This window comes from Microcaecilia unicolor, chromosome 1 (genome assembly GCF_901765095.1).
Source record: "Microcaecilia unicolor chromosome 1, aMicUni1.1, whole genome shotgun sequence".
Taxonomy (NCBI): Eukaryota; Metazoa; Chordata; class Amphibia; order Gymnophiona; family Siphonopidae; genus Microcaecilia; species Microcaecilia unicolor.
Window position 1 is genome coordinate 550,088,029 of NC_044031.1, and position 11,709 is coordinate 550,099,737.

Sequence of the window (11,709 nt, forward strand, 5' to 3'; positions counted from 1 at the left end):
CACAACTTCTAGGAGCAGTCTCGCAGAAGTCAGTACACAGAACCAAGCAGTTTTGTGCAAGCAGAATATATGTTTGGATTTAATACTGTATGGAGGAAGCATATGTACGTTGAGGAACTGTGGAGGGAGGTGTGGCTCAATTGGGGCTGAAAAGTGCAACTTGTTGTACTACCTCCCTCCCACTCCAGACTTCAAAGCAGCTTGCAGGCATTGAATCCTTGCTGTTTCCCTCATTGCAGTTATTTGTTTAGGGTAGGAACAGGGCAGGGCAACGACCGGTGCTGGATTTTTCTCTTTCAAAAAGTTGGCAACTCTAGGTGCACCATTCATGTAGGTGGTAGGGATTTCCAAGCCCAGCCAGCTGAAGATATCTGCAGCCCACCAAACCCCCATCAGAAATTAAAGGCATGCTCAGTTCATGCATGAGAACTGAGCATGCCTAGGGTGCCAGTTTTGATGGCTCAGGGTGCTGCCACGGATTTCTAAACATGGGTCAGCAGGCTGCAGATGTCTTTAACTGGTAAGACTTGGGGATCCCAACCAGCTAAGGTATTTAGATTTTTAATTTCATAGAGGAGCACTGGGTGGGAGGGGAAGAGGAAATGTGTGCCCACCCAACCTACCTGTTGGCCCACCCAAAAATTGCCTTCTGGCTACACCACTTCACCAAGTATCCGCCAGTATACCAAGGGTTTTCCTGGTGGTCAGTGGAAGGGACAGGAGTGATCCCTGGTTATTTCTGCCCCATAGATTCCCAGGTTCAAAATGAGAGAGTTCAAGTTTTGGAAGGCATCCTGCTGGAGGGCTTCAGGGGGTAACAGTAATCATGTCGGAGGGCGAATGGCAGGTAGGAGGGTTGTCTTCCACATCACCAGCTCCTTTAAAAGATTGCAGGCCTAACTTTGAACCAGCTATCTTTGCATTGTTGTGGCCAGGAATTCACAATGGTTCTGACTGCAGCAATGTAAATGTCAATATACTACACAAACTACTACTCATTTTGTAAATTGGGCAGTGGTAAAAATACAAATTTTAAAGCAGTGCGTATCCCTGCTATAATGGCTGCACGCAGCAGTCTACCAATATAATATATGGCTGCTACTGTATGTAAGCCAAATTAGCACCTTATATCAGTAAGCAAGGCATGTACAGTGGTGGAAATAAGTATTTGATCCCTTGCTGATTTTGTAAGTTTGCCCACTGACAAAGACATGAGCAGCCCATAATTGAAGGGTAGGTTATTGGTAACAGTGAGAGATAGCACATCACAAATTAAATCCGGAAAATCACATTGTGGAAAGTATATGAATTTATTTGCATTCTGCAGAGGGAAATAAGTATTTAATCCCTCTGGCAAACAAGACCTAATACTTGGTGGCAAAACCCTTGTTGGCAAGCACAGCGGTCAGACGTCTTCTGTAGTTGATGATGAGGTTTGCACACATGTCAGGAGGAATTTTGGTCCACTCCTCTTTGCAGATCATCTCTAAATCATTAAGAGTTCCGGGCTGTCGCTTGGCAACTCGCAGCTTCAGCTCCCTCCATAAGTTTTCAATGGGATTAAGGTCTGGTGACTGGCTAGGCCACTCCATGACCCTAATGTGCTTCTTCCTGAGCCACTCCTTTGTTGCCTTGGCTGTATGTTTTGGGTCATTGTCGTGCTGGAAGACCCAGCCACGACCCATTTTTTAAGGCCCTGGCGGAGGGAAGGAGGTTGTCACTCAGAATTGTACGGTACATGGCCCCATCCATTCTCCCATTGATGCGGTGAAGTAGTCCTGTGCCCTTAGCAGAGAAACACCCCCAAAACATAACATTTCCACCTCCATGCTTGACAGTGGGGACGGTGTTCTTTGGGTCATAGGCAGCATTTCTCTTCCTCCAAACACGGCGAGTTGAGTTCATGCCAAAGAGCTCAATTTTTGTCTCATCTGACCACAGCACCTTCTCCCAATCACTCTCGGCATCATCCAGGTGTTCACTGGCAAACTTCAGACGGGCTGTCACATGTGCCTTCCGGAGCAGGGGGACCTTGCGGGCACTGCAGGATTGCAATCCGTTATGTCGTAATGTGTTACCAATGGTTTTCGTGGTGACAGTGGTCCCAGCTGCCTTGAGATCATTGACAAGTTCCCCCCTTGTAGTTGTAGGCTGATTTCTAACCTTCCTCATGATCAAGGATACCCCACAAGGTGAGATTTTGCGTGGAGCCCCAGATCTTTGTCGATTGACAGTCATTTTGTACTTCTTCCATTTTCTTACTATGGCACCAACAGTTGTCTCCTTCTCGCCCAGCGTCTTACTGATGGTTTTGTAGCCCATTCCAGCCTTGTGCAGGTGTATGATCTTGTCCCTGACATCCTTAGACAGCTCCTTGCTCTTGGCCATTTTGTAGAGGTTAGAGTCTGACTGATTCACTGAGTCTGTGGACAGGTGTCTTTCATACAGGTGACCATTGCCGACAGCTGTCTGTCATGCAGGTAACGAGTTGATTTGGAGCATCTACCTGGTCTGTAGGGGCCAGATCTCTTACTGGTTGGTGGGGGATCAAATACTTATTTCCCTCTGCAGAATGCAAATAAATTCATATACTTTCCACAATGTGATTTTCCGGATTTAATTTGTGATGTGCTATCTCTCACTGTTACCAATAACCTACCCTTCAATTATGGGCTGCTCATGTCTTTGTCAGTGGGCAAACTTACAAAATCAGCAAGGGATCAAATACTTATTTCCACCACTGTATATATCTTATGACATAACTTCATATCTTTCATATCAAATATTTTGACTTTCATATATCTTTCTCACCAAGCCGTGTGGAGTGCTCTCGAAATAGCCTTCAAATGCTGGCCTCTTTAATGATGTTGGTGGTATTGTTTGTGCTGTTGAATCTTCTGTTTCTTCTATCTCATGTAGTGAAATCAATGACTCCTGCAAGAACTGGGTGAATAAACCAGAGGACGTGCTACCAAAGTCCGGCTGAAAAATAGAAATAGTATCATAATAATATTTTAATATAACAGTCCTCTTGCAATATGCCAGGCATTTATTTACCCACCTTCAAGTTCCACTTTAAGATCTACAAACTGGGGTCAATAAATAAGTAAAATAGCATTAAACAGTAAAAAAATAATCAGCATATTTTATTGTTTCCTTCTCATAGTTTTGCAGCAGAGCTTTCCATCTTATACATGAAACTTACTCGTTTCTCTACAGGCTACCATCCCATCATGCTCACATCTATCCTGACCCTCAAAAGTGAGTCCTCCATTTTAGAAAATAAACTCTTTGAAATAGGAAATTCCCTTATCATTTTTATATGATTCACAAGAATCAGTCTTTTTATCCCTCCTGATGCATAAATGTTGGTATCCGGAGAAAATATTGCATAAGACTAAAATCAGATTGCTTTGTAACATTAGAAACAACCCAACGAATTAACATCTGATGAACACATCTTTCTGATGTCTTTATTCAAGAACACTACAATAATCACAATTGCAAAAATATACATGTATATTAAAATCATGCATTTTCATGTGCAACATTAATTTAGAAATCTAGTACTTATAAAAGACTAACATTAAAAATCAAGTAGATGTATGTGAAAATGGGAGCCCTTGCTTTCATTGCTTCTAACTAGCCTACTGTAATTTCTCTCATTTAATAGTGCTCCCCAATAAAAGCACCCCCAAAATTCTAAATGTTTCAGTGCAAGACTTTTCATAGGAATGTACAATACATAGTATATATATAGCTCTATTTTATGATAAACTCATCACATTACATCTGATCATCATATTATAACGGTTTATTTTCAAACACAATATGTTCATATGAAACCTATATACATAATCTAGTATAACCCCTTCCCTTTTTTCCCACTTCACTCTCAATGAGTAAATCAGTTAAAGCTGCCACTGAACTTTACTAGTGAGTCCACATTGTTATTAAGGAGAGCACTATGGAGTCACACTATCAATCTTCCCATAGAAAGGGCTCCCATATCATTACAAACTCATCAATCTTTTTCTCCCCCTTTTTTCTCCATAGTTTACAATGAAAGGTAACATAGTTGAGCATCAGGTGTTGCAGACACTAGTTCTCAGTATTTATTATGGATACAGTTCTGTTGCACTGGGTGTACTTCTTAAAGTTCTGGGAGATTTTTTTGGGGACGTCATCTGGAAAAGTAGCCGATGCAAAATGAAACGACTCAGTGTTGAAAAGTATCTGGAAGCCTGACATTGTATTGAGCTTAACAGCGACAAGACTCAAAGAAAACCTACAAACTTGAATTTACTAAGAAAAAATATCTATATATATAATATATATTATATAATATATATAAAAGGCACTTTGAAGCCTCAAGCCGGAAACTTGAGGCGCCCGAGGTATCCGGTTTGGCCTGCAGGTTCCAGTCACTGTAGCTCCGCCCTCGCATCAAAACGCGATGATGTTGAGGGCGGGGCGGCCCTCGCGTCAAAACGCGATGACGTTGAGGGCGGGGCGGCCCTCGCAACCACGTCACTGAGGGATGAACGGAGGAAGAGGAGAGGTGTGCAACTCGGAATGGAGGGGGTGTCTGCAACTCGGGAGGGAGGACGGGGGGGGGGGGGGGGGATTACCCTGCTAGTGCCCGTTTCATTTTTTCCAGAAACGGGCATTTCTTACTAGTGTCTACATAAACTCTGATGAGGCGCATCTGACTGGCTCTGTAGAAAGGTGAAGACATGTGACAATGGTAGTTGGGAGGTGGCACAACTGCACTGTAAAAGCCTGCTCAAACTCTTCAAGAAATTCTAAGCTGGAGTAACGTTTTCTATGGCAGGCTCTATTGGTGATGTCTGCCATATTGTGAGGTCTTGCTATTCTGCTTGTTCTCATAGAATCAAAATACACCCTTTATGCCTAAGTTATTTATTCAGTGGTGCTATCCTTCACTCTTATCAAGGCTTACATTAAGATTTAATCATGTTTTGAGTATAAATTATGCTAAACTACAGACTATCCTAGGAGGTTCATAAACTTTCTAAGCATTGTATGTCACTAACTGGTACATCCATTAAGATATTGCCCAGTACCATATGTATTGTGTTCCCTTGCAGAAAAGGTAAGAACATGTCCTCCCTTGCATGTTTTACCTAAAACATGCTCCCAGATTGGATTAAAATTCTTTTTCCTGATAATCGACTGGCTACATTTTTCTTTTTTGTCCATGTGAATTGGGTATCCATTGTATTTGGCACATTTGGATGATGCTGAAGGAGCTATTTGAATTATATCTGCAATCTGAGTAGTACTGTGACTGACCAAGCTACTGAGCATGTCCTGTTTGTTAGAAAGTTGATAACTTGTAGAAGTGGGGTTGCTTCTATTCTGGAAGATTTGCTTTTGCTGTGTGAGTATCCAGTAGGGTTCTGATATATTCCAGATGTTGTGCCTGATGCAATGTCAATTTGGGAAAGTTTATAATAAAGCCCAATGATTCTAGGAACTAGACAGTGATCTACAGGGAATGTTTTGGCCTCCTTAAAAGAGAAGCGTTCCACCAACTAATTGGTAAGCTAGAGGATCCCTTTTCTGAGGAGATGAGCCATTACAATACTTAGACCCGTGGTTCCCAAACTGTGGGCTGTGACTCCAAATGGGATTGCATTAAAACACAAGAAATAAACCCTGTCTAGAGGAAAGCTGTAGAATAAAGGGACATGATATGAAGCTACAGAGAGGTAGACTCGGGAGCAACATGAGGAAATTTTTCATGGAAAGAATGGTGGTTGTCCTGCTAATGGAAGTGGTGCACACAAAAATGGTGATGGAATGCAAGAAGACACATAATAAATGATGGAATATAATGATATCCTCAACTGAGGGCGAGATGGAGATGTTCCAGAGGAATTGTAAGCCCTATCGAAATTTTTTGGATAATGGAGCACAGTGCCAGGAGTACAGTGAGTGAGGTAGTATGTGTGACTTGGATGTTGGGAAGGAGGCATGTGCCATGTTGGGTTGAATTATGTTTAAAGGTTGTGTATATAACATGTTAAACTGGAAAAAGTGTTTGTTGTGGAAGAGGAGATTCCATTCAGTAGTGATGAAATTTAATTGTGAATGCTCTTTTGAGGTTTTGTCCCTGGTAAATGAGAAACTGCTATACAAAATTAAGTTTGGGGTTTTTTTTTAAGGCATTTAGTAATGGCAGGAGGATGGAAACCAAGTATTAGGGTAACCTGCCCAAAGTGGTGCTTCAGCACAAAAAAGTTAAATCAGTAATTTGTGCTTCTAAGAAGTCAGGTAGTAACGTGAATGATAGCACAGAATGACAATTACAACATTAACCAGCTTAGAGGGCAGACTAGATTGGCCATTTTGGTCTTTATCTTCTGTCATCTATTGATTACTATAGCTGCAAACTTTGGGCTAGATTTACTAAAGTGTGCTCTTGTATTAGCAGACATGAATGTCATTAACACATTATCAATAAATAATTTTCACTGCATAAAATGGGAAGTGTAATAAATGTTCATTAATGCACATTAGCACAGTGCCTTTTAATAAATCTAGCCTTTTGTTGTCTAAGGAACATATAAACAGTGTGAGTATGTATAAATATCATATTGTACAATGGTGTGCAGAACCTCACATCAATTTTGTGCCGTTCTTTAAACTCTTTAGTCGCCAGGAACTCAGGTAGTGCCTTCTTTTCTATCCTCCTTCTTACATGAGTCTGTACTTCAGGCAGTACAGAAGAGGGAAGAGTGTCTTGGAGCATCTGTCCCCAGCCGCCACTCAATTGCATTATCTAAAGAACAAAAAGAAACAGTGTTAGAATATGTAATATTATGGAGTAAGAGGCACATTTGTCTTACATAAATCCAGTGCCTTAAATGGAGGGAAGAGAGCAGAACCTTTTAGTCAATATATCTGCCTGTTTTGAAGTTACAGTAAGTAGCTCTTTAAACATGAGTTAAATAAAGCTGTTTTGTTAGATTTTGCAAAAAGAAGTTGAGTGGATATGGTATAGCTTTTGTTCTTCTAAATGAGTAATTATCTTGAAAGTTGGAAATTATTTGAAACAAAAGAGAAAAGAACATTTTAGGAAGCTAATATAACCACATGTTCAGTGTGTTTTAACGCTTGACCTTTTTGCCTTATATAATCCTGGGGGGGAAGGGGGAGAATTTGTGCCACTGCACTTTGCAGAATTTGCGCAGAATTCCCCCAGGGCATAGAATTTTCCTCTTGCTCTACAGAATTGTGGAGCCAATGGGGAAGTGGAGCCAGCATTGAAATTCAGCTGGTGCAATGGCTTTCTTACACTGCACAGCTCTTGCTGATTCTGTCAGCACAGTACTAAAGTCCTGTGCTGTTCTCACAAGACTGAAAAACAACACAGGATTTCAGGTACCAAGTTAATCGATAGCTGCAAGAGCTGTGTGGGTCAAGAAGGCCGTGGCACCAGCTGTATTTGATTGAGGACTATACATTTAAGTGCCTGTGCAGCAAAGACAGTGCCAGGAACTAGGCCAGAGAAACTATCTCCCACTCTTCAGCCATGTTCACATTACAATGGCTGACTATGAAAAAAAAAAACAAATTTCTCATTGCCCCCAGAATAGTTACTGTGTGTGTAGGGGGAAAGTGATCTACTGCCTTATTTTTAGAGTGTCTGGATTTCATGTATTTTCATTGGTAATCTGCAGAGCTCAAAAGGAATCGTGGTAGCGCCATTTTTTTTTCAACTACTGACATTTGTAGCAACAACTGTTAACACCATTGTGTTACCGCAAGTATTGGCAGATATAGGAAATTGAATTGAAACCCGCGGCATCGGGCGGATCTTTATATCCAGGGGAGAGCAGTGTTTCAGCAAGAGCATGAATGTGAAGTGATTATCTTCGTGGAGCTCTTAGCGTTGGTTGACACTGGGCTCATAAGATAAGTGCAGAGTTTCTTTATTCTTTTTAATATTTATCTGCTTTGTTATTGACTGGCTTATGCGAACAACTGCAGGGCATTTGGATGGAGACAGCTTAAGGGCACAATTGCACAAGCACTAATAACACTTTGGTATATACAAAAATCACAAGAAGAGTGAGCCACCCAATGAATGAAGTGCTATGTTTCACCCGATAGTGGTCTAGTAAGACTACCATGTGGGTGCTTATTTTTCTGAGGGTGCTCCTCTTACCTTATTGATAGTGATTTTTGTCTTAATATGTTTTCCTGGTTCTTTGTTTATTTCATTTACATTTTTACCAGTGAAACAAGAGATTTGTTGTTTTTGAGATGTTGGAAATTGGCATTGCCTGCAGTTCAGAGCTTCCCTTGAACACACTGAAATAAAAACTGCTGAAAGCCAAAGGCCCTAGTTATGGTGGACTATTAATATACTCCTAGGGAAAATTTACACCAAAAACATTAAAATTATGCATCATTAGAAGTTTAAATTAATTACTGCTTAGAGACAGTAAAATCTGCTGTAGCAGCATTTAACTTTCAAAAGGGCAACTATAATAAAATGAAGAAAATGGTTTTAAAAAAGCTAAAAGGAGCAGTCAGAAAGGTTAAAACTTTAAATCAGGCAAGAGAGTTGTTTCAAAACCACATATACAAACCCTAATCTAACTATAAATAATTAAATTATAACAACTGATCAAAAAAGATCTCAGTGAGCTACAATAACTTCCCAGTATATGAGAACTAGGAAAAATAAAATAAACACCGGTCTGAAAAAAACTCCAATTAAAAATGCAAATAAAAAAACAGTGTATAAACTTATACATTTTTCATTATAGTGTCAATAATATCCATACAGCAACTTAATTTACAAATAAAGATGTTCATAGCAAATACTGAGCTTTCAAAAAGTCAGTTTCTTCTTATTACTTAACGTCCAAAATTTAAATCTCCGCAGTAAGAAAAGTGTAGAAAAATCACATATTCCAACAAGAGTCCCTGTTTCACCAAAGCTGCAGAGATTTAAATTGTGTGTAGTGGTGGTGTTTGAGTTGTGAGGAGTTAGATGCCTAATCACAACCTGTTTTAGGACCCAGCCTTCTGGTCTTAGTTTGGTTGTGTTTTGTCTTGTATAAAGAATCCCTTGATTCTTTTAGTTTATGTCTATTATGAAGTGAATGTGACAGGACACAGATTTTTACCCACCCCTCTTCCTGTTTGATTAAGGACTGGAGCAGTATAGTGGTTTACATATTATATACAGGTACTTATTTTGTAAGGGTTAAGTGATTTGCCCAGAGTCACAAGGAACTGTAGTGGGAATTGAGCCCAGTTGCCCAGGTTCTCAGGCCACTACACCAACCATTAGACTACTCCTCCACCCCAAGGTTATCAGCTGAGGAGACAATAAGGATGACAGCGTTATCCACAGAAATAGAGAATGGGGGAATAAGAGGGTTGGCTTTTGGAGGAAAGATAAGAAGCTCAGTCTTAGCCATATTCACTCGCAGATGGTGGTGGGACATCCAGGCAGCAATGTCAAATAGTCTGAGGCTTGGGCATGGATTCCTGGTGAAATTTCTGGTGTAGAGAGGTAGATCTGGGAGTCATCAGCATAAAGTTGGTACTGAAAACCATGAGGAGATCAAAGCAGCAAAGGAACAAGTATAGAGAAAGTGTGATGGGAGAGATAAGAAGAAAACCAAGACAGAACAAAGCCTGAAATCCAAGTCAGAACAGCATATCAAAGAATAGGTGGTGATCAACAGTGCCAAGAAAGATGAGGTGTGAGATTTGGTTCCTAATACATTATTTGTATTCAGCCGAATAGTGATTTAAATGCAAATACAAATAATCTGGGGCTCTACTGTGCTAAATCCTACTAAAATAAACACTTGATCTCTGATTTCATGTTGCTTCTTTTATTATTAGTTATGTTAAAACTCAATGCCCATTATTTAAATTCGGTATTCATATTCGGCTGAATAATATTTTTCATTATTTGTATTTGGCTGAACAGTAAAATATGCTCTTTGGTACAGCTTTAGTTACCACATCCTCTTGCAATGAGTTCCAGAGCTTAACTATTCATTTAGGACCCCTTTTACCAAGCTGTGGCAAAAGAGAGCCCGCACTGGCATCAGCATGTGTTTTTCCTACATGCCGAGGCCCTCTTTTACCACAGTTTCAAATGGACCCAGGAAGAGACACATCTGTGATCAGCATTGGTGAAGTTTGTAGTTTTACATCAGCTGGTTTCATTGCCCCTGACACAGCCTGTAGTTCTGCCGAAACATGGCCGTGTCAGGCACTTGTTTGTAATTCCTGGGAGTTTTGAATAACCAATAAAAGACTGTTTTTCTTCACAAGATATGCTTTCTTCTTTTCTGTTCCAAGATTTTAAAGAGCAAGCTTGTGAATTGATGGAGAGATTGGAGCATAGAGGATAACCTAGAAAACTAATTAAGAGAGCATCTTAAAGAGTGCGCTATAACAAGTGTGATTTGTTGCTTTCTGCACGAAATAAAGTTGGAAGGTTTGAAGACATGCCCTCATGTGTTTTAAGATTTTCAATCCATGGAACTACAGTAGCAAATATCTTCAAGAACAAATGGGAAATTGTTCAGCTTTGCCCTCTGTTTAAAGAGAGTCTGTTAAGGATTGCTTTTTCCCTGGATAAATATTTGAAGGACATTTTGAGCCTGGGAGTTTTTTCAACAAGTAAATCAGGTGTTAGATTAACAAAATCTGGAATTTTGGGGCACTTTAAATGTGGCACCTGTACTGTGTGTTCCATTACCACACAGTTGAAAAATTACATAAATCCTGTTGATGATAACAAGCATGAGTTGAAAACCTTTACTAACTGCAGGGCAGATTTTGCAATATATGAAGTGTAGTGTCCTTGTAACATAATATGTATATCGGAATGACAACACGGCCTTTCAAAATCAGGATGTTGGAACATAAATTGGACATAAGGAGGAGATGTGTGCAAGAACCTTTGTTTCTCCATTGTAGCAAGCTAGGCACAAATCTGAAGATTTAAGATGCTTCATTATTGACAGAGAGCCCATTCATCAACAGGGTGGTGATCAGGTAAGAAAATTGCAATAGTGTGGTTCAATGTATTTTAAAACTACAGAGTTTAGACCCCTAGATTTGAATTCATTTATTAATTGGACATCAGTAGATATGAGACTATTTAAAGAACTGGCATCTGACATAATCAGTGCCATTTTAAGCATTAGGATCAAGAAGTGCCTTTTAAGCTGTAAGTACGCTGCATCAGTAATGAAGTTGAATATTAAACATTTTATTAGATAGTTGGTTATTGGACTGATGGTTGTTGCAGAAAAGAAGAAACTCTGGCATGAGTTATTGAATTGTTGGACCCCTGAAGAAGCCAGTGTACCTGTGTGAAACGGGCTCTGTTGGTTTTAAATTAAGTGCTGCTTGTGTTTTGATTTTATATTGACTCAATGTAGGCAGTAACTTCACAATACTTTGCTGAATCACTCAATCAAATTAGATTATCTTGAGATATACAATTAATCTTTATGCATATCACTTTGATTCAGCCATACAGCAGTGTAGAACATGAACCTCAGTTGAACCGCACTGCATCTATCAGTTCATATGCAGAGACTTATATGCCCCGATTGTCATCGGCTTGATGTCCTCCACCTCCCTCAAGCAAGTTTATCTTATCTTTGGCTATAAATCTTACATTTAATCACTCTA

General features: G+C 39.9%; 1 protein-coding gene across 1 annotated transcript in view; it reads right to left on the reverse strand.

The window, feature by feature from the left end:
* Window positions 1–11,709, reverse strand: part of RGS22 (regulator of G protein signaling 22) — a 399,161-nt gene that overhangs the window by 48,082 nt on the left and 339,370 nt on the right. The window contains exons 19-20 of the mRNA XM_030217260.1: window positions 6,650–6,808; window positions 2,812–2,982 (exon numbers count right to left, since the gene is read on the reverse strand). Of these exons, the coding sequence (XP_030073120.1) occupies window positions 2,812–2,982; window positions 6,650–6,808 (330 nt within the window). The remainder of the gene's footprint in view (window positions 1–2,811; window positions 2,983–6,649; window positions 6,809–11,709) is intronic.